Genomic DNA, 23,244 nt, shown 5'->3' on the forward strand with positions numbered 1-23,244 from the left:
TCAGCCACAGTTGCTGCATCAGGACAATCAAAACAGTACATCATTTCTGTTTATAAAAAAAGTTCATCCTGATCGTTGCCTGGGAGAAAAAAGTACAATTTAATTTGAAGCAGATGGATGACAAGAGCATGTGCTTTTTTGCTCTAGACTTGTTTTCCAAAATATTTTATAATTGTTATGAACTGTATGCGGGCACACAGAGGCATATGCAGATGGTGTTCCCTACACATATTAGCTGACTATAAGCTAAAGTGAAATTGGACATGGTTTCGTGATGGTGATGGAAGGCTGCCCCCTGCTGTCTGCTGTTGAAAGTGCAGTGCTGGTTTGGTCCAGATAAGTGTGCAGCTGAATTGATGGTTGTGTGGTTATTTCTGCAGCTTCTCCTGCTATGAGGGGCTCCACTCCCCTGGATGTAGCTGCCTCCTCTGTGATGGACAACAACGGGCTGGCCTTGGCTCTGGAAGAACCTGACCTGGAAAAGGTGTGTGTGTTTGTTTGTGAGTGTCTCTGACTGTCAGTGTGTGTGTCTTTCTCTACTGTGTGTGTGTATGTGCGTGTACTGTACATGTATGTTTGATATAATGTGTTTGTGTTTGTTTGTGTGTGCGTAAGTAAGTTTGTGAGTATCTCTGACTCCCAGTGTGTGTGCCTTTATCTACCGTGTGTGTATGTGTGTGTGCGTGTGTACATTCACATGTGCAATGAGTGTTTGTGAGTGGCTACTATAAATGAGTCTGTGTTTTTGTATGTGTGTGTGTTTTTATATGTGTCTATGAATGAGTTTCTGTGTGTGAATCTTAGAGTGTCTGTGATAGTCCATATATGGGACACTGTAACAGGAACAGTTGTGCGTTCAAGTCACCTCTTGAATGTATCCCAGTGTTCTGGTCAAGGTATGCTCCTTGCTCATACCTTTGTGTGAGAGTGCTGTGTGGGTGGGGGTGTCCTTGTCTGTTTGTCCTGTGTGTGAGCGTGTGTCTAAGCCAGTGTGTTATGTGCGTAGGTGGTGACATACCTGGCTGGTTGTGGGCTCCAAGGCTGCCCCATGCTCTTGGCTAAAGGCTACCCTGACATCGGCTGGAACCCCATCGAGGGGGAGCGTTACCTGTCCTTCCTCCGATTTGCGGTCTTCGTCAATGGTATGCGCATCATGAGACCTGCTCCTACTGCAATGCTCCCTCTGAGCATGTGCAATTGACTGCCATTTCAGGGCTGAGTTCACAGGGGAGAGGTCTATGAACTGCTGTTCTCTCTGAAGACCTCAGCCATGAGACTCAGCTTCTCAATCTACCAAAGAGAAACACTTAATACTTTGACTGTAGTTGCATCCCCTGTTTTTTTTACACTAGTGAGCTAGAGGAAAGTTGATTATTTTGATGATATTTCAGTATACAGCAAAAAGAGATGGTCATTTCCAAGCTGACCTAGCATCTGTATGTATGTATGCATGTGTGTGCATGCGTATACATTATGTATACATACATGTGTTGGGTTTGTGTGTGACTTCAGGAGAGAGTGTGGAGGAAAACTCCAGCGTGATGGTGAAGCTACTGATTCGTCGCCCTGAGTGTTTTGGCCCGGCTCTGCGTGGTGAGGGTGGGAACGGCCTGCTGGCTGCCGTGAAGGAGGCCATTGCCATCTCTAAGGACCCCACCCGAGACCTGCCCAGCCCCACCCAGCTCACCTCTGCCAAGTAGGCCCCAAAACAGCAGTACCCTTCTGCCCAGTGCTGTGGCTCTTTAGCTCACTTTCCCTCTCTAGCACTGCTCTTAAGGCCCATCCACTATAACTATAACTATAATGATAACTATAACCGTAATGATGTGAGCAGCCACACTACTAAAAAATAACGGTCTGTAAATCTCTCGGTTACATCTGCCATTAATACAACATATTTATAGTTACCATTATAGTTATTCTTCTTGTTGTGGATTATCCTTTACTCTGTCTCTCACTGTGCCTCTCCAGCAGTGTTGGTACTCACTGTCCCTCTTTGGTAGTGTTACTGCTCTGTAAATTACCATTCCTCTCTAACAGTGCTACTACTCTGTCGCTCGCTGTTCCCAGGTCTAGCGGGGAGGAGGAAGAGGAGGAAGAAGTGGTACACACAGGAAACGCCATCATGTCCTTCTACTCCGCTCTCATCGACCTGCTCGGCCGCTGTGCGCCTGAGATGCATGTGAGTCATGAGCTGATCTGATAGAAAACACATCGGCATGTTTCTAGAGTTTGCAGAGAAGGGTGAAAAAAACAAGAAACATCCAGTAACAGTTCTGCAAGCAAAAACGTGGTCCAAGCTGACAGGAAGGTGACAGTAATGCAAATAACCACACATTACAACAGTGATATGCAGAAGAGCATCTCTGAACACACAACACGTCAAAGCTTCAAGTGGATAGGCTACAGCAGCAAGTCTAATAAATACCTAATAAAGTGCTCACTGAGTGTATCTTATCTTCATCACCTTTTCCATTTTAGCTACGTTCTTTCCCAACATGCACCTGGTGTTTATCTCTCAGCTCATCAACACAGGCAAGGGGGAGGCCCTGAGAATCCGTGCTATCCTGCGCTCTCTGGTGCCCACCGAGGACCTGGTGGGCATTATCAGCATTCCCCTCGAAATGCCCGTCGTTAATAAAGGTGAGTCTAAGAACTCTTCTGTAATACAAATAATAATAACAATAATAATAGTTTATTTATATAGCACTTTTCATGTATAAAATGATGGCCTAAGTGCTTCACATAAAATAATGAAAATAACAGTAACAGTTATCAATGATGTGTTGCGGTGTGGCAGTGTGCTTGCGTGACTGAACACCTGGTTATCTTCCCTTCGTTCATCTGAGGTCTTTATAAAATTTTCACTTGAAAAACATCCCAGGTTCTGACCACTGAAACTAGCCTCTCCCCCCATTCTCTCCCAGACGGCACTGTGACGGAGCCTGATATGTCGGCCAGCTTCTGCCCAGAACACAAGGCCCCCATGGTGCTGTTCCTGGACCGTGTCTATGGCGTGGAGGACCAAAGCTTCCTGCTGCACCTGCTGGAGGTGGGCTTCCTGCCAGACCTGAAGGCATCTGCCTCCCTGGACACGGTGAGTCCGTCTACCTGAAGCTCTGTGGATGACAGTTCTACAAAATAGTGAAGGGTATACATTTTTTTTTCTTTGAGAGATTTTGGCAAACATCTTGTAATCTTGTCCTTAATAAATTTTACTCCAGGAAAGTTGCCCTGTTTAATTCCATGCTGATCTGGGCACAAAATGTATTTAATACATACTTTATGAAGTTCATTTATATGTTGCTTTTTCGATCTAATGAATCTGCATCACTCAAGTCTTTGCTTCCTGTGCTGTTTCGGTCTTTAAATCTGTGGGTATGGGACTAAAAAGAAACTTGAATTGGTTCTGCGGGATTCCTTATTAATAAACAACTATGCTGGTATTTAAGCCACCTTAATTGTTACCCAAATTCACATTTACGTGTATTGCTAAGTAGAACCCTCTTACCAATGTATATTTCTGATGTGAGTTCAGCCAGTGATACAGGTAGTATTGCTACATGGTGAGGAATGATTGCCTCACGGTGACTGGAAGCTGTTCTGTCTCCTGCCTGTAGGAGGCGCTCAGTACCACAGAGACGGCTTTGGCCCTGAATAGGTACATTGGTTCGGCGGTGCTGCCGCTGTTGACCCGCTGTGCCGCCCAGTTCGCTGGCACGGACCACTACGCTGCTCTCATCGACTCCACGCTGCACACCATCTACCGCTTGTCCAAAGGCCGCTCACTCACCAAGGCCCAGCGCGACGCCATTGAAGAATGTATACTCGCCATCTGCCAGTAAGAGCCACCCTGCCACTGTACTGCTGTCTTTGGGTCATGTAGAGGCCTGTGGGTCCTGTGACTGGTGTTGTATGGGTGCAACAGTCCTCTCTGAACAGTCATCCTACTATGATGCTGTATGGGTGTGCCTGGTCATGTGACTGGTGTTGTATGGGTGCAACAGTCCTCTCAGAACAGTCATCCTACTATGATGCTGTATGGGTGTGCCTGGTCATGTGACTGGTGTTGTATGGGTGCAACAGTCCTCTCAGAACAGTCATCCTACTGTGATGCTGTATGGGTGTGCCTGGTCATGTGACTGGGGTGCTGTATGACTGTCATTGGTCATTTGGCTATAGCATTGCATGGGTCCCCCCGCCATGTGATTGTGGTGCTGTGTGTGTCCCTGGTCATGTGACAGGTGCTATGTAAGTGCCCCTGATCTTGTGACTGGTGCTGTCCTACAGGCACTTGAGGCCCTCCATGCTACAGCAACTCCTGCGTCGCCTTGTCTTTGATGTGCCGCTGTTGACGGAGTACTGCAAGATGCCTCTGAGGGTGAGCCCTGTCCTGCCCTTTTCCTGCCAGTTTCATGTTTCCTGTGCCCTCTCCTACCCCATATGCCTTCACCCTGTCATGCCCTTGCTCTCCCCATCTTACTCTTGCTGCCCCTATCCCCTTTTGCTGCTCCTGTTCTTGAGTTCAGCCAGCCCTATGAAGGTCACATTTGAAATGGTTTTCTAAGGCAGTAGTAAGGAGGCGGAGGGGCCTGCCAAGAATAACTGGAGAAATGCAAGCTTGTGCTCCTGTCTTTCTATGGAGAGTGTAGGGCAAGTTTACTCAGCACAAAGCTATGCACCAAGCCTGGGGGATGGTTTGAAAGCTTAATCAAGAAAACCAGAAATGGGAAGGACACTTCTTAAATAAACAAAGAAAGGTTTCTCCGAAGAAATTCTGTTGAAGGCAGTCATAAACCCTTTCGCGTGTATACTGTCTCTGAGTCAGTACTGTAGAGTCTGCTGTCACCTCACAACTTCCAAAGATGAACAATGTGTATAGCAGAGGTCCACACATTTGACAGCTCCAGGGCTATAGCACAGATAGAGAGGTGACAGAAAAGATTGTTGGTTTTGGAGTAACAGAGGACCAAATGTGTCAAAGAATTCTTCCATTGCATTTCACATAAACAGAGTGTAACATTACTTTTTTTATCTTGTAGCTTTTGGCCAGTCACTACGAGCAGAACTGGAAGTACTACTGCCTGCCTTCAGGCCTGGGAGGCTATGGTATGCCGTCCGAAGAGGAACTGCTCCTCACCAAGAAGCTGTTCTGGGGTATATTCGACTCACTCTCTCAGAAGGTACATCCACCCTGCGGGGCCCCCAACACTTCACTGAGTGCCACCTTATAGCTGGGCCTCCTCCCTGACTGCTTCCTTGTCTCCGGCAGAAATATGACCCTGACCTTTTCAAAATGGCCATGGCTTGCCTTAGTGCAATTGGAGGGGCTCTGCCTCCAGACTATGTGGACGCCTCCATTGGCACCACTCAGGAGGACCTGGACTCCCTGGATGCTGAGGGCAACTTTGACCCCAGGCCCGTCAACACGGCCAAGTGAGTGTTTCAGGAGTAATGGAGCTAGCCCTCTAGACCTGGCTCTACCGCTTTGTCAGTCACAGTCTCAGTCATTGTGTACAGTAGGGATCATTGCAGTCCTTGAGGGCTGAGAACTCATGGTTTTCCACCCTCCCATTACCTGTGAGTCAGGTGTGAAGACAGTCTGGCCAACCAGGGATGGATTTGGATTCAAGGGCCAGATTTGATGATCCACTGCTGTACAGGATGGATCTGACCACCATGTGGTGCTTTTTCATGCAAACTATCCCTTGCAACTCCATATCCATGATATCCATTTGGGAATGGAATTCAACACTGAATATCTTTGTTGAATTAAGATTTGTTTGAGTCAGAGGATTGCTGTTCTGAAAAAAAAATTGTCTGTACTCTTTTTCAGTATTTCCCTTCCAGAGAAAATGGAGAGCATTGTCATCAAATATGCTGAGCATTCCCACAATAAATGGTGTTTAGAGAAGGTAGGAAACTATACTATACTTTATAGGTTCTATCTGAACTGATGCAGTAAGAGCTGGTTATTTTACTGTATAGAGTAACATAAAGCTTAGGTCTTTCCTGGAAGAAAAATCTAAGTGTCAGTGGCTGATATTATAATGATGCATTTATGGAAGATGTTGCAGTAATGAGACTATAAAAACTGCAACCTGGCTAAAAAGTACAATTATTGTAGCAATCGACCCTTGCATGATTTTGTCTGCATGCATTTCACACTTGTCTGTTTTTCTGTCTTTTGGCAGATCACCCTTGGCTGGAAATTTGGAGAAAGTTTGGATGACAAGGAAAGAACTCACCCTTTGCTGAAGCCCTACAGCACACTGACAGAAAAGGTGCTGACACACAACACTTGTGCTCAGCTTCAATGAACTTTTCCGAACTTATGGTCAACGTGTGTGTCTGTGTGTGTGTCCTTACAGGAGAGGGAGACTTACCGCTGGCCAGTCAAAGAGTCTTTGAAGAGCATGCTTGCCATGGGCTGGAATATTGAGAGGACCAAAGAAGGCGAGGTTATGTCTCAGCAATGGGAGAGTGAGAAACAGCGCAAAATATCTCCATCCTCTCAGGTGTGTGTGTGTGTGATAGAAATTTCTGTTTCAGTCAATATGAACTTGCTGAACAGGCATTATAGCACCTGCCTTCTCTTTCACTTCACTTCCTGCAAACTAGCCCAAAACAATATCTATCATGTGCTACAAAGTGTATCTCTGGTGACATTTTTTTATGTGGGATTTTGACAGGGAAATGGATTCGTCCCAGACCCACTGGACATGAGCTCTGTGGTACTGTCCAGAGAGTTACAGGTTTGTGTTCAAACTTCCCTTTTGTCAAGACGTAGTTAGTAACTGCTATTTTTCTGAATTATTTGTATAATTATATAATACTTGTAGAATAGTCTGTCCTGATTATATTAATATTAAGATGGTATGTTTAACCTGCATGAAAATAAAAACAATACATTTTCATTTTCTGTAGACCAGAGTAATTCTGATGCTGAAAGTAGATAGCAGGATGCCATTGCCATTAATGTCACATAATTCTTCTTGACTTGTGTTTTGTTTCCATCACATTCTCCTCTAGGGCATGGTTGAAGTTGTGGCTGAAAACTACCACAACATTTGGGCCAAGAAGAAGAAAATGGAATTGAGCAGCAAAGGTGCTTTTTTTCTGAATTATTCTGTGCCACTTTAGAATTACAGATACCAGTTTTGTACAGTCAAAGACCCGGCAGTCCTGCTTGTTTTGGTGAAGGCTGGGTCATGTTTCTCTGTATTAGTTGCATTCTGTGCTGTGGGGCGATGCAGAGCAAGGCCTCACATGAATAGGTCTGCTTTCTGATGCGCCAGTCCTCACGCAAAATCGTTTGACATTAATCACAACAGAACATTGTCGTCCTCAAAGACAGAACACAATCTACACGGAGCCCTCTATTACAGTCAAGCATTGTTTCTGAATAATTTGTCAGAAGATGAAAGGAGCCTTGTTAAATCATTTTCTTTATTAGCCAGCACCCTGAAGGTTATCCCTGTAGCAGCTCCTTTATACTGTGTGTACTGTAGTGCATATTAAACAGGTTAGGGCATTGCTGTGTACTGAGGTAGGGCTGAGCCGGCATTTATCATCCTTAGGAGGTGGAACTCACCCTCTGCTAGTGCCTTACGACACCCTGACGGCCAAAGAGAAGTCCCGTGACAGGGAGAAGGCCCAGGATGTCTTCCGCTTCCTGCAGATCAATGGCTACGCTATCACCAGGTCAGTCTGCCCCACTCACTACAGTTCCCATAATGCAATGCTTTACATCATGTCTAGGTAAGCTAGTCATGCTGTCTGGATTGTTACTGGAACTTTCACGATGCTGGACATTACAATATCACCACGCCCATATCCAACACAGCTTACTTGCTTACTATTCCATATAGTATATTCCATATACAAGTTATATACAACTTCTATACTCAATAATAGACAAGAAAGCTGTTTAAGCACATCAATTAGATATGTTACTGCACAACAGGGGCATCATTTCAGGAAAAAAGTTGGGCAAAAAATGACTTAATGAATTTATGTTTGCACAAAAGACAACATAGCAGTGTATCAGCAGTAAAATTTCTGTACATTTTTTGATGGCATGACACTGACAAGGGGTGATTGCATGAAAATGAGAAAGCTGGCAATACCACTTGTCGAACTGAATTTGTCAAGCCCTTGAAGTGTCATTTCTCATTGACATTTTTGCCTTAAAACCCACCTTGTTGTCTTTTGTTTCGTTTTGATTCAAAAGGTATTAAAAATACAGGTGATGTTTCTGATTCTAATCAGATCTAAGATGAGCAGTGGTGTTTTTGGCCATGTGCCAATTTATGCTGTGAGCTTGAAGCACAGCTGTTTTAATTTCCCATTCAAAAATATGACACAGTCACATAGCTTATGTTGCCCTTGTAAGGGAGGTCAGCTGTTGGTGGAAAAAGTTTTGACAGCAAGAAGGTCAGATTTTATCTTCACTGCAGTCTGTTCCTTCTCAACCTGTGCTGTAATGATATTGCAAAATGGTAAATTCCATGAGGTTAAGAAAGGCTTTATTTCCCTTAACAAAATTAAGAGACAACATGTCCTAAATAAAATAAAGTGACATGCTGTGCAATATGCTCCTTTCTGGTTGAATCGCACTCACTTGGAGTTTAGTGGATTGTTTAAACACAAGTTGTTTAAGCAATTGTTTGCAACAAACGTGGAGATCTGTCACAGTGCTTTTGTTGTGAATTAAATCACTTAGTTGTTGAATCTAAGTTTGATGCAACATATTTACACTGAAGTTTTTTACAGATTATCCACTTCAAAATGCTGCTTGCCATAGCCTACTGCACTGCATTTTTTAAGTGAAAGGTTAATTTGGCTACTCTGAAATTCTACGACCCCACTGCAGTAGGCTACCCACAATGCAGGATTTTATTTAAAAGAATAATCATAAAAAAACGTTAATCGGTTAAGACGTTGGCCATTTCAATCAGGTGCCCACTTTGGTTAACCGGTTAATCGATTACCCATGCCTATCCCTGACACACAGACAGTAGCCTTCAGACACATGCATACTGACCTGACATACACTGACCATAGCCCCTCTCTCTGCCCCTTGCTCCTCTTGCTTTCTGTATTCTCTGCGCTGCAGAGGTCTGAAGGATATAGAGCAGGAGGCATCATCCATGGAGAAGAGGTTTGCCTACAAATTACTGAAGAAGCTGCTGAAATATGTGGACTCAGCGCAAGAGTTTATTGCCCACCTGGGTGAGTTTGATTGTTTGTGTGGCTGCACGGCTGCACCCGCAAGAGTGATGAGGGCTTGCTAGTGTGCACACCTGCACCACACATTACATTACATTATTGGCATTTGGCAGATGCTCTTATCCAGAGCGACGTACAGTTGATTAGACTAAGCAGGAGACAATCCTCCCCTGGAGCAATCCAGGGTTAAGGGCCTTGCTCAAGGGCCCAACGGCTGTGGGGATCTTATTGTGGCTACACCGGGATTAGAACCACCAACCTTGCTAGTGTCAATCAGTTTCTCTGACTGAATGCTCATCAATTATTCAAATATTGATTATTCAGTTTTTTAAATTACCATGATTTATTGTCAGTGAATAACTTCATTAGTAGACTCCCACTCCTCATTTTCTTCGGAGAGTTGACCCATGACCCCTATGATTCTAGAGGCCATGGCTACCAGTGGGAAGACCGACAAGTCTCCTCATGATCAGGAGATCAAATTCTTTGCCAAGGTAAGCATATGCTCCTGCAGCTGTGGAAGGAAAGCATTGGACAGGCACCATGCTGGGGAAGGAATTAAAATGCTTTGCACCTGCCATGCTTGCTCTCATGTGGCTGTGTTTGACTTTCCTACAGGTACTCCTGCCTCTGATAGACCAATATTTCAAGAACCACTGTCTGTACTTCCTATCTTCTCCCAGCAACAACATGAGCAGTAGCGGCTATGCCTCCAACAAGGAGAAAGAGATGGTCACCAGGTACCACTGCACAGTAAATCCCTGGTGTAAAATCCAGCTATGACTAGCTTGAAAATTCCAGCTACCAGTTGTTTCAAAACAGCTTGAGATGGTCAAACCATGTTGAGTATGGAGCTAGTCTGAACTGGTGAACCAGCTATCAGCTGTTTAAAAACCTAGCTTGGGCTGTTTTTTTCAGCAGGGATGTCACATGATGTTCAGGTCCAACTGAACACTCTACTGTTCCCATGGAGCCTTCTCTCTGTCTCTTATCTTTTCTTCCCTGTCACAGTGTTTCTTTACTATGACTTTCCTTCTATGCTGTCTCCTCTATCTTCCAGCCTGTTCTGTAAACTGGCAGCCCTTGTCAGGCACAGGATTTCCCTCTTTGGTAAGGTGATGACCATTGGTGCCTCACACTTAATCCTTTATCTGCTGTTGTATTTGACCAGAGAATGCTGTGGATTTGTGCTCAGTGTGTCTGTCCTCTCTTAGGGAGTGACTCTGCCACCATGGTGAGCTGTCTTCATATCCTGGCACGCACGCTGGACACCAGGTATGGCTCTGCCACCTCACTGCATCCCTCAAATTTCCCACACTCACTGTATGCCCACATTATCCACACTTTCCACACAATTAAAAGCACTAGAAAAATCCACAAATAAAAGTCTAGCATTCCCTTAAGTTAAGCAAGGTCACTGTGGCATCCTCTACTACTGTGTGGCCTATATGCAAACTGCATGGAGTCAAGTGCGTGCTCAGTTTCCTTTAAAACTTCTGACTTGACCAGTTTTTCAAAGACTTTCATTACGATGGATGTGAGGGCGACTGGTCTAAAATCATTAAGAATTTTGGGGCTACAAGTTTTGGGAACAGGGACTACCACCGCATCCTTCCAAATCTTAGGGACATGCTGCTCCTGTAATGACCTGTTAAAAATATAATGGAATACAGGGCTCAGTTGTCTCGCACAAGATTTAACTAGATGACCACAGATATTGTCAGGTCCATGGCTCTTGTTTATTCTTACAGAGAGGAAGGCCTGTTGTACATCATTTAGGTCTATGGCAAAGCGCTGGTTCTCCTCCAGTTTGTGACTCAGTTCTTGAATTTCCCTGCTAAAATCAAAAGTATCAAAACGATTATAAAAACAGTTAAGAGCATTAGCAAATTCAATATCAGAATTGAAACCGTCTAGTGTGGCCTGATGGCCGCTCTTTGAATCTCTAAGGCCTGCTATGCTTTTCATGCTTGACCAAGCTGAACCAAGGTTATTTGCGGCCATCTTATTTTCTAGTTCAGATTTATAATTTTGTTTCGCTCTTAAAATGTCCAATTTCAGTTCCTTGGTAGCTATGTGCAGGTCAGCGGCTACTCCCTGTTTAAAAGCAAGTCTCTTTTTCTGTAAATTGGACTTAACAGATTTGGTCACCCAAGGTTTGTTATTGGGGTAAATCTTGACTCGTTTACAGGGAATAATCATATCCCTACAGAAGGCAGCATATGAGCATGTTACATCCACAAATTCATCTAAGTCATCACATGACTCCTTAAACAAGTCCTCGTCAGTACACTCGTAGCACTCCTGCAGGCGGAGGACAGCTTCATCAGTCATTACATTACATTATTGGCATTTGGCAGACGCTCTTATCCAGAGCAACGTACAGTTGATTAGACTAAGCAGGAGACAATCCTCCCCTGGAGCAATGCAGGGTTAAGGTTAAGGTTAAGGTTAAGGTTAGGTTAGCCTTGCTCAAGGGCCCAACGGCTGTGCGGATCTTATTGTGGCTAGACCGGGATTAGAACCACTGACCTTGCGTGTCCCAGTCATTTACCTTAACCACTACGCTACAGGCCGCCCTACAGTCCAAACCTTTATCTCCTTTGTTTGCGCTTTCTCCCTTTTTAAAACAGTTGTGTATGTGGGCAGTAGATGCACGCAGTTGTGGTCAGACGATCCCAGTTGAGGAAGTGGGAATGATTTGTAGGCATCTTTTACTGACCCATAACAGAGATCTAATGTCTTATCCCGCCTGGTTGGACAGGAGACATATTGATAAAAGTTCCTTAGTGTCTTTTTAAGGGAGACATGATTAAAATCGCCCATTATGAAGTTTGGTGCCTCGGGTGAAATTGACTGCAACTTTTGCACTATGTCAAAGATAGTGCTAGAGGCAGAGGTGACATTTGCTTTAGGATGGATGTACACAATTGTGATGAAAAGCTGTGGAAACTCACGGGGCAGATAGAAAGAACGCAATGATACTGATAAAAGTTTGACGTCTGGCGTACAGATACGCTCTCTGACAGTCACAGAACAAGCGTTACAGTATCGTTTGTTGATATATATACATACCCCGCCTCCTTGAGTCTTCCTCGTCACCTCTGCCTGTCGGTCCAGACGAAACGGCGCTCCAAAACCGTCAATGGACAAGTCGGTGTCCAGGTCGAGCTCAGTGAGCCATGTCTCACTGAATGCCATGATGCAGCAGTTTTTATAGTCCTTCTGGAAACGGACATTTTCCTGTAGTTCGTCCACTTTGTCTATTTTTACTTGTCAGTCGAATCAAATGTTAAAACTATTTTCCATTTAGCACTTTAAAGGTACAATAGGTAAGATTTTTGTGTTAAAACATTGTTACAAATTGGGTGTCTCGGTGGCGCAGCCTGTAGAGCACTGACCGCATGCTCATTGCGAGCCGCGACGTCGGCGGTTCGAATCCGACCGTCCGACATTTGTCGCATGTCTTCCCCTCTCTTGCTCCCATTCTTCCTGTCTCTCTATACTATATACTGTCCAATAAAGCTGAAAAAGGCCTAAAAAATATATTTAAAAAAACATTGTTACAAATCCCTTTCTATCATTAAAAAAGGCCTTAAATTTGGGTTTCAAAATATGCAGTTGACGGGCCGGCAGTCTGTACCAAAGCATCGTATAGCTGTACAGTAATTCAAGCTGATTGGTTGAAAATTGGTTATAATTGCCACAGCCAATGGTGTTTCAACCTCAGCTCATTCACAGAGAAGGAGTGGGATAAACAGCATTGTGGTTTGAGCGTGTTTGTTGCTGGAATTCCTCTCTTGATCGTTAGAAGTCCAAAATAACCTATTGTACATTTAAATGAAAGCATTAGTTAATCTAAGTGATTTCTGTCATGTGAATATGGAACATTTGTTTGAGGCATGAATAGCTGTTGACATAATGTGGCATTAAAGGCTGGTTTATGTGCCTCGACTGAAATTACTGAATATATTTAATTTATCATTTATAAACTGAATGTCACCTGGTTGCAATGACGGTCGCCTGATGGAGTATAAACTAGCCTTTAGAGGGTAAATCATTATACAATAGACATTAAGGGCTACATTTAGATCATGACTAAGCTTAATCTTTGTCTGTGTCACCTTAAAGTATCTTTATATGAAGTCAAGTGTCTTACAAATTAAGTTTGTTACACACTCTATGAGTGACAGTGGAGGTACATTTTTGTTCCTCAAGGATCAAATTCCCCAAATGAACCCTGGAAGTACAGTAATGTTCTCTTTGAGTACAAATTAGTCAATCTCCCAAGAATAATTATTTATGGTTGCCTGGGGGTACAATTTTATGCACTTAAGGAGTACCTCCCTAGCATTTCCATCTTTTTAGGCAGTTTTCGTACCTCTATTCCTGAGAATGCAGTTCTGCAATGGGAATGAAAATCAGCATAAAAAGGGGACCCCTGTACTAAAATAAAAGTTAAAAAAAAACCCTGTTGTATCACTTGTAAGAGGAAGTATTAGATGGCCGCATGCGTCTCCTATGCTGACCTGTACGGTGTGTGGTATCTGCTGGATTTCCTGGGGCCTGCAGGACCGTGATGAAGTCGGGGGCAGAGCTGGTGAAAGCAGGCGTGCGCACGTTCTTTGAGAACGCGGCAGAGGACCTGCAGAAGACCCTGGAGAACCTGAAGCTGGGGAAGATCTCGCACTCGAGGAGCCAGATGAAGTGCGCATCCCAGAACATCAACTACACCACTGTGGCCCTGCTGCCCATCCTTACCGCGTTGTTCCAACACATCACCCAGAGTCAGATAGGAGTGGACCTGCTGTGTGAGTTCTCCGAGCTAGACCCTACCCACCTTGTAAAACCTAACCCCTCCACTCCAAACCACACTCCCGCCTTCCCAAACCACACCTCGCTTCATCACCAAGCACCACTGTGATGTGTACAGTAACGTCTGAACGTTTAAATAGACTGAGCCTTATGTGTTTCAGTGGATGATGTCCAGCTGTCCTGTTACCGCATCCTCACAAGTCTATACTCACTGGGAACTGGAAAGAACATCTACGTTGAAAGGTATTCGCATTTTTATGGCATTTGCTGTTAAAAGTTAAAAGGTCTGTATGAGGTTGCTTCATATGTGTGTGTCTGTGTATGTATCTGTGTGTGTGTCTGTGTGTGTGTGTACACTTACAGGCAGCTCCCAGCTCTGGGTGAGTGCTTGGCGACGCTGGTGGCTGCCATGCCCGTGGCATTCCTGGAGCCCCACTTGAACACGCACAACCCCCTGTCTGTGTTCAACACCAAGAGCCCCCGCGAGAGAGCAAGTGAGTGGCTGGCACTTTTTTGGAAAACAGTTCACAAATTGGCTTGCATTTCATCGTTGATTGCATCGTTGATATTTCATGATATACACTCAATGAGTACTTATTTCTTAGACTATTTAAGTCGGACACATTGTGCTTTCAGAGATGCTCTGCTGCATACCACAGTTGTAAGGTGTGGTTATTTGCGTTACTGCCTCCTTCCTGTCAGCTTTGACCAGTCTGACTATTTCTTCTGACCTCTCTCATTAACATGGTGTTTCTGCCCGCAAAACTGCTGCACACTGGATATTTTTTTGTTTTTCTCCTGACCCATATATCTGCATGATTTTATGCATTGCACTGCTGCTACACAATTGGCTATTAATTGCATGAATAAGTAGGTATACAGGTGTTCCCAATAATGTGCTCAGTGAGTATATTGCCTTGCTGTGAAATCCAGCTATGCCAGTTTGACTAGCTTGAAAATTGACTTGCTGGGTATTAGCCGGTCAACCAGCATGGCCAAGCTAGTCATAAAGCTGGTCTAGCTGGGCATGAGGTGGTCAACCAGTTAGTGCTGGTAGCTGATCAACCTGCTACCAGCTGGTTCAAAACATAGCTTGAGTTGGTCAAACCATGTCGAGCTGCTAGCTGGTCTGAACTGGTCAACCAGCTACCAGCTGTTTCAAAACCTAGTTTGAGCTGTTTTTTTCAGCAGGGTGTTGTACTTGCGCACACATACGTTTGACGTGTCTTCCGCGTGTGCAGTCCTCAGCATGCCAGACACGGTGGAGGAGATGTGTTCTGAGATGCCTCGGCTGGACGGCCTAATGAAGGACATCAGCGACCTGACGGAGTCGGGGGCGCGGTACACCGAGATGCCGCACGTCATCGAGGTGGTGCTGCCCATGCTGTGCAACTATCTGTCCTACTGGTGGGCCAAGGGGCCGGAGAACGCGGCCCACGGCACCTCCGAATGCTGCACCACTGTCACCTCCGAGCACCTGAGCCTCATCCTGGGGAACATCCTGAAGATCCTCAACAGCAACCTGGGCATCGACTCGGCCCCCTGGATGAAGAGAATCGCTGGTGCGTGGGACCAACGTGTTGAACACACTTCCCCATGTGCCTCAGATAGGCTGACACACACCTACATAAAATACAAAAGCATACTCTGTGGGGATTTGGTGTCCTACAGTGGGTTGTTTTCAAGCTTTTCTGATTCAGAGACCCACACCCAGACTCAAAATGGTTATTTATATTGTTGAAAACCCAAGCCCTACCACAAAAGGTACAAAAAGGAAACCTTTAGAAGGGTTATACTGGGACACCAGGCAGAAAACCATGCAGGAGTGTGGGTGGCCGGTTTGGTGGGCTACTGCTGGTCCTTGCACAACAAAAAACAAAAAATAAGTCAGTCTTAACTGAGACGGGTGCGTGGGGGTTGGACCCAAAATGCACGGCTCAGAAACAATAGTTATATAAAGACCCCTCAGGGCTTTATTCGGGACCAATCCCAGGAGCGTAGTCAAAACAAGCAAAGTCCATACACATAGATCCAGCCAAACAAATAGTAAACAAACAAGAAGCTCGGTGCCGAGGGAAGAGGCAAGCTCGTAGTCGGTAGACGTGCAGGGAGGTCCGGTAGCAGGAGAGCTGTCAGCGGGGCAGATGAACAGGCGGACGGCAGGCAGAGGCATAGTCGTGGGCGAAGCGGGAGTCGAAACCATGAAACAATCAGCGAAGCAAAAGTACAAAACGGTAGGCGAGGACGTGGTCAAAAACAAACGATGGTCACAAAACAGAAATCAATAAACAATGGTCGGTAACAGGCTTGGATCGTAAGGTGTAATCAAAACCGTAAATAATGCTCAAGAGTTGCGTGGTAAACAGAGGCAGACAATTTTGCAGTGAACAGTAGCGCGACTGGGATATAAATGCAGGTGTAGACAGGTGTAGACAATTAGTTAGAGAGTAGCAAGGAAATGGAAAACAGGTGCGATGGATGACAAGTATAACAAGGTGATTAGTAATCGTTAGTAATAAACCTATCCTGCCCTAGCATTAGTAAATTAGTAAATGACATGCACGAGAAACGTAAGGTAACATGAACACATGATTAGTTTGTTAGTTTCTACCCAATCCTGATCTAGCGTTAGTAGTTTTAGTAAATAGACAAATGGAAACAATTAGGGAGTGAATGACAGAAAGAGAGAGAGAGAAAAGGCGGAACGCAAGGTTTGCGGAAAGACATGTAAAAGTGTATGCATAAACAACGACCAGTTAACGTAACAATAAACATAGATCAAAACATAACACAAAACGAAACTAAGACGATAACCACTCAACGTAACAAGGTAATATAATCGTAACGAAACATAACTAGACATGACAAGAAAATAAATCGTAACGAAACATAACTAAACAACATGACGAACCTAGACTAACATAATACATGATAAGACACTACGTGACTAAGACAACATGAATAAACATAAAACATGGCAAGACAGACCTGAAACGTGACATTAACAAGTATCTTAGTCTTATATTTAGACTTAAAATATAACTTTTTTGCTAAATGAGACAAAAACAATTGCCAATCAGGTGAGAAGGTTTGCCAATAGGGTGAGAATTTCTCTCAAGCAAACAGTAACTGAAAATGTGCTAATATTCTGTACTTGAGAAGAAAAAGAAAAGCTCTTAAATCTTATTACAAGAGTAAAAACGCTTAAAACAGCCATTTATTGCAGTATGTATGAAGCTCTCTCCGTGTCCCTTCAGTGTACGCTCAGCCCATCATCAGCAAGGCTCGGGCGGACCTGCTGAAGTCCCACTTCCTGCCCACTCTGGAGAAGCTGAAGAAGAAGACAGTGAAGGTCGTGGCAGAAGAGGAGCTGCTGAAAGCTGACAGCAAAGCCGACACCCATGAGGCTGAGCTGCTGATCCTGGACGAGTTTGCCGTGCTCTGTCGCGACCTCTACGCCTTCTACCCCATGCTCATCCGCTACGTGGACAACAACAGGTAACGCACACAATGGCTGGCTGCTTCTCTCTGCTTCTCAGACAAGACCACAGGGATATAGATGCCATCCCTGCAGTAAAATCTAGCTAAACCAGCTTGAGCAGCTTGAAATTTGTGTTGGTCAAGCTGGTCATAATCTGGTCTAGCTGGGTTTGAGATGGTCAACCAGCGAGTGCTGGTAGCAAAGCATAGCTTGAGCTGGCCAAACCATGTCAAGCTGTAAGCTGGTCTGAACTGGTCAACCCAGCTACTAGCTGTTCTTGAGCTGTTTTTTGCAGCAGGGATGCACATCCGTTTGAACTACTCCAGATCTTACTAGAACTGGATACGGCAAGAATACGGTAGCATTTTTCAACAATGAGTCAGTATAACATATTTTTTCATCTTCTGTGCCATTTCTTGCAGTCTAGAACCATTAATTACATAAAATTGATTTTGAATTTCCTGTGACACATAGCTGAGTAAGTACCATTAGTTCAGACAATGATGTTACTGAAGGATCTGAAAACCGATAGAATTACTCATGTGTACAATATCGACACGATGGACAGACCAGTCAATAATTTTTTATGGCTGCCCACAGACTTTGTGGGGGACTGTTCAGTCATGTTTGTTTTTATCTCTTCTCTTCTCAGGTCCCGGTGGTTAAAGGAACCGGATGCTGACTCAAATGCACTCTTCAGGATGGTGGCAGACATCTTCATCCTGTGGTGTAAATCACATGTGAGCTTCTGCTTTATATACATTTTGAGAGCAGTTATCTTAAGTTTGCTGTCAACACCAAGCATTTTTTCCCCCTGTAGAACTTTAAAAGGGAGGAGCAAAACTTTGTGGTTCAAAATGAAATCAACAACCTGGCGTTCCTCACCAGTGATAGCAAGACCAAGATGTCGAAGGTGAGGTCATGATATTTTTTTTTTTTTTTTTTTTTGTAGCTACTCTCTTGGCACCCGTTCCTTCTCATTGTGCTCAGTGTATTAGATTTGACTTCGGCTTTCAGCATTAAGAATAAAAAACTTGGTGTAAGGTGGATATCTGAAGAAAAGTTATTTCAATTTGATTTGGAGGCCAAGAATTGTGTAACAACCAAGAAACAGGACATCTGGACAAAAATCTATTGATTGGTTTCAGGGCTCAAAATCCAATGTGTTCAATTCAATTCAATTATGTAGTTTAAATTTCAACTTCATTGGTGTTTTTTTTGGTTATAGGCAGCTTCAGAAATATAAAACCTAAACTGGGTTTTAAAAACAGTCCAATTAAGAAGCAGATAACATAAACATTCACATAAATTAAAAGACACTGAAATATAGTCATTGTGTTAAAATGAATTGCAGTGAATTTATAATCTCGACTCTAGAAAAATCCAGAATCTAGTTGGTCTATTGCACTTATGTATTAGATGTTCCATAAAGCATTCCCCACCCACATCATATATGCCTAGATAACACCTTCTTCTCCAGGTGGTGATGAAACCTTTAATGCCTAGATTTTCCATTTTCACATTCAAGTATTATTTCCCAGATTTTGTGTGAACTAAAATTTTGAGTTTGCGTGTTTGGTTTAATAAAAACCAATTTCAGAATGAACCAAACATTCTTGCAGCTTATCAGAATACAAAAATATTAAATTCATAAAATTTATCAGAACAAAATTTTTCCTTAAAAAATATCCTCTGTTCTTCTGTATATGCATGACCTTTCTGTTACGTAATAAGCCTTTGTGATATTACGTTGCGCATGACCGCAGACATTTAACAGAAGGTGGTGATTTTGCTCTTGAAGTACGCTGTGTTCTCTCTCCCTCACACAGTCTTATACGAAAAAGGTACAGTCAGAGTGCATGAGCTGGTTTGTATGGGGCTCTCTGTCAACATCAGTGCTGCACTGTACTCTGGGCTTTCAAATGATTGTACCCTTTCCTCTGCCCACTGTTGCTTGTGTTTTGCATTAGTTTTACATTAGTAAAATTTGTACTAGTATTTGGTTGTGCCTCTGTGCAGTACATGGCACTAGTAATATGGGCCTTCACAAATCTCTACACCTTTGGTGCAATCTGCTTCATAAATAAATAAATAAATAAAATGTATCAGTGATTGGTTGATTCAGTTTGCTCAAAAGGTGTAATGCTTTATGTGGCTCTCCCTGTGCTTCTATGCTTAGTCCTGGCCTGATTTAGCTGTGAACTGCTTCACTGGTAGTGACATTTAGCTCTGTTTGCAGATTCTGCTGAAATCCTACTGAAAGCTAGTTCTGTTGATTAATTCCTTCGTGGTTTGCTAGAATACTTGTGTAAAAGTAGGCAGTTTTGGCTGTCAGTTTGCGGTTGAAATGGAAATTGATGTTATACTGACTGACTGCTTCCATTCTCATCCCCAGTTAATAATATTCTCCCAAAGTAAGTTAACATTTTACATCTTAGTCATTCAGCAGACACTTTTAATCCAAAATGACTTACAAGTGCATAAGTTCCTCAAGTGAAAAGCATCAAATCAAAAAATGGCAAAGCACGCATATAGAGCAGTTATAAAGATTTTATCACAGATGAAGGTAGATATACAAGTGGAAAACAGTGGACTTTTTCGCCCATGAGAACCAGGAGTGGTCCTTTAGTTTGAAAAGCGCTTAACCGCGACACCTCTCTTATCAGTCGGAGGGCCAGGACAATGAGAGGCGGCACAAGAAGCGGAGGGGTGACTTCTACTCTATCCAAACCTCGCTGATTGTGGCAACCCTGAAGAAGATGCTTCCCATCGGCCTTAACATGTGCACCGCTGGGGATCAGGAACTCATCTCACTGGCCAAAGTCCGCTACAGCCTGGTGAGCCACAAGCACCATATCTGAGCTACTGTCTAGTAGAAGCCACTTCATAAGGAGTGAATGCTAAGCCCAGTGGCATAGTAACAGATTCATTTTCGGGTTAGACAGAAAAAACTAATAAATGCATAGTGTGGGGAGTGGTATTGGGGTGGTGAGCTGTGGGGGTGAATAGTTACTTTTCTATGTTCATTTGTAATCCTAGGTGTGCCGAGTTGTTTGAGATTCCTTACAATCAACCTAAGCACAATCAAACCTAAAAAGTAATTTAAAAGCCAACCCCCCTCCCCACCCCGTCTGGCTACATCTCTGGCTAAGCTTTGTACTTGAATATTTGATACTCTGAATATTTTTGTTCTTCCACAACAGAAAGACACCGATGAGGAGGTGAAAGAGAATTTGCGTCAGAATCTGCACTTGCTAGATAAGGTAAGCTGGTGGGAGTGCAGTGGACCGTTCTAGATTTCAGATTGTGTCTTGTTGAGGACTGCCTCAGTGAGTGTTATCAGTGTTAGCTTTTATGATTGGTTGAGTGCTGTTTCAGTGTTTTTTGTGTCTTGCTCTCACAGTCAGAGGACCCAGCGGTACAATGGCAGCTCAACCTGTACAAGGACGTGGTGGTGAAGATGGAGGAGCCTCCTGATCCTGAGTACATTGTGGACCGAGTGCAGACCATCTCCAATGCAGTCTTCCACCTGGACCAGGTCAGCCTCTTCCTACTCATTCACTAGCCGGCAGGTCAGTAGTGTGTATTGTCCCTTTCCCAGCTAACTGTACTTACCTTCCTCAACACTAGGTGGAGCAACCCCTAAGGACCAAGAAGTGTGTGTGGCAGAAGCTACTGTCCAGGCAGCGTAAGCGTGCTGTGGTGGCCTGTTTCCGCATGGCTCCGCTCTACAACCTGCCCAGGTACGCCAAGTTCAAGGTGTGGGTCTCATGTTCAAGTTCGTGTGTTTGTGGTCCAGAATGTTCCTTTAAGTTGTATAGCCGGACAACCTGCATTTACCTTTTTGGAGAATGTCTTTTCATGTCCATTTGAACTTCCTGACTGGCTTACACATTTGTCATTACGTACAGTACATAAAAACAGAAACAACTACAAGGATTGCTCCCTGTTAATATTTGTCAAAGGTTTGTTTTTAATGGTTAATGGTTTGATGCTCAACTTAAATTAGCCATCTCTATCACTGAGACCATCTGCATTTGGAGAGCAGCTGATAACCTTCGGATCCTCCTTGTCAGCTACCTTGACCTACCTCCACCACCCATTCCTACATTCGAGTACAATTTGGATACAGCCTAAAACCATCCTAAGTGACTAGCTGCATATTTTGCTGAATGACACACTGTTTTGCCTGCCTTTAAAGTGTGATTTTCTTTGTTTGCTCTGAAATGACATCACTAGGTATCAATGCAGACGCCCTGATAACAATAACATGATGTGAAAATGTACTCGCTTTCCAAAGCGTCAAGGCAGTGATTGATTCAAGAAGGTGGATCAGAAGTTTAAAAAGCCTTCATTGGTATGACACGTCCATTGATATATTATGAGACCAACAAACAATGAAAAACGCCTGCACATTACAGTACAAAGCCGCCTTTCTTATCACTTGTTGTGTTGGTGTTGCTTTGATGCTTTTGAAAGCAAGTTAATTTTCACCACAATCTTAATTTTGTCCACTTTCACTTTTTGTGCCATTTTCTTTTCTTTCAAAGCACATTTTTGCCCACATTTTTTTTTGTCCAGGTTTTATTGTGTCATATGTCCTTGTTGCAATGTGACTGTAGGAGGGTCTGTGTGGGAATTATTCATACCCATCCTAGTTTGCCTTTAGTAGATCTAGGTCTGTGTTAAATTGTACAGAACAAGTGTCCCACCTTTTTGACATTATGTATTATTCATTTACTTTGTTTTGGTTTCATGAGAATGGTGAGTATAGTTCCATCTCATTTCTGATATTGTTTGTGGGTGTAAAGACACATTCCACTAGCAGCTATTTGATTGAAAGGGCGTAGAGTCTGGGTGCACTTTCTTTTGGAGATTCAGCGAATGTCCCTCACTAACCACTTGTTTTCATCACTTCCTGCCCCCACTTCGTCCTTCCACCTAACCATGGCCCTAATGTGGCTCTCCGTCCCCAGGCATCGCTCAATTAACCTATTCATCCTGGGCTACCAGAAGCTCTGGATAGAGACAGAGGCATATTCCTTTGAGGAAGAGCTAGTGCAGGACCTGGCAGTAAGTACTGCGCATGTGACGCCCTCCAGGGGGCGCTGCAAGCCTGCAGCTGCTCCCTGCACTGAATGCTGCATGAGCACGACCCTGCACGACTGCGACCCGTCGCCTAGGCGATGCCCTCAGGCGCTTCACGCAGGGCCAACCCAGACTGACCCGGGGCAGGAATGGCATCTCTCTGTGTCATGGCAGCAGCCCTGGTTTCTACCCTGGTAAGGGGGCTGCTGCTTTTTCTTTTACAGAATTTATTAGATTTCATGTCATCGTATCTATTGTGATGTGTGATGGTATCAGCGCCACCCACATGTGCTAAGATGTTAATAGACTTCTCCTTTTTATCTTTTATCAAACATGCAAATTAGAAGCCTCACTTTCTGTCAGAGTGATATGGATCTAAAATCCAAGACCTTCATTGTGTCTTGTGGGTCTAGAAATTCATGCTGATGGTGCTCCATTATACATAAAGAAACATGCTTAAAAATATTATTCATGAGTGTATAAATAGATAACATCTTAAATATATTACATCTTTAGTTCTGTCATTGTGAAAAAGGTGGCACTTACATTTTTTGGTCATTTTGAATTTTTCAAACCAGTACTGCATTGATAAATAATATAGCTGCCACCCATATGAAAAGATGGTCATT

General features: G+C 43.8%; 1 protein-coding gene across 4 annotated transcripts in view; it reads left to right on the top strand.

Annotated features, from left to right (window-relative positions):
• The window catches only part of LOC133128136 (ryanodine receptor 3-like), a 97,773-nt gene that overhangs the window by 59,133 nt on the left and 15,396 nt on the right, over positions 1-23,244 (top strand). For 2 of the 4 annotated variants that reach the window (XM_061241441.1, XM_061241443.1), the window contains exons 42-75: positions 381-484; positions 1,007-1,142; positions 1,513-1,696; positions 2,071-2,182; positions 2,523-2,643; positions 2,928-3,097; positions 3,621-3,841; positions 4,291-4,381; positions 5,043-5,183; positions 5,273-5,436; positions 5,837-5,915; positions 6,195-6,284; positions 6,372-6,518; positions 6,693-6,755; positions 7,033-7,108; positions 7,581-7,704; positions 9,119-9,234; positions 9,658-9,725; positions 9,850-9,971; positions 10,292-10,341; positions 10,446-10,506; positions 13,804-14,042; positions 14,208-14,289; positions 14,410-14,540; positions 15,288-15,608; positions 17,304-17,544; positions 18,180-18,267; positions 18,348-18,440; positions 19,357-19,371; positions 20,194-20,364; positions 20,731-20,790; positions 20,931-21,065; positions 21,158-21,270; positions 22,504-22,600. In XM_061241441.1, coding sequence (XP_061097425.1) covers positions 381-484; positions 1,007-1,142; positions 1,513-1,696; positions 2,071-2,182; positions 2,523-2,643; positions 2,928-3,097; positions 3,621-3,841; positions 4,291-4,381; positions 5,043-5,183; positions 5,273-5,436; positions 5,837-5,915; positions 6,195-6,284; positions 6,372-6,518; positions 6,693-6,755; positions 7,033-7,108; positions 7,581-7,704; positions 9,119-9,234; positions 9,658-9,725; positions 9,850-9,971; positions 10,292-10,341; positions 10,446-10,506; positions 13,804-14,042; positions 14,208-14,289; positions 14,410-14,540; positions 15,288-15,608; positions 17,304-17,544; positions 18,180-18,267; positions 18,348-18,440; positions 19,357-19,371; positions 20,194-20,364; positions 20,731-20,790; positions 20,931-21,065; positions 21,158-21,270; positions 22,504-22,600 — 4,226 coding nt within the window. The remainder of the gene's footprint in view (positions 1-380; positions 485-1,006; positions 1,143-1,512; positions 1,697-2,070; positions 2,183-2,522; positions 2,644-2,927; positions 3,098-3,620; positions 3,842-4,290; positions 4,382-5,042; positions 5,184-5,272; positions 5,437-5,836; positions 5,916-6,194; positions 6,285-6,371; positions 6,519-6,692; positions 6,756-7,032; positions 7,109-7,580; positions 7,705-9,118; positions 9,235-9,657; positions 9,726-9,849; positions 9,972-10,291; positions 10,342-10,445; positions 10,507-13,803; positions 14,043-14,207; positions 14,290-14,409; positions 14,541-15,287; positions 15,609-17,303; positions 17,545-18,179; positions 18,268-18,347; positions 18,441-19,356; positions 19,372-20,193; positions 20,365-20,730; positions 20,791-20,930; positions 21,066-21,157; positions 21,271-22,503; positions 22,601-23,244) is intronic. The other 2 variants (XM_061241442.1, XM_061241444.1) reach the window with 1 other exon arrangement.

The sequence above is a fragment of the Conger conger genome, chromosome 5, assembly GCF_963514075.1.
Source record: "Conger conger chromosome 5, fConCon1.1, whole genome shotgun sequence".
NCBI lineage: Eukaryota > Metazoa > Chordata > Actinopteri > Anguilliformes > Congridae > Conger > Conger conger.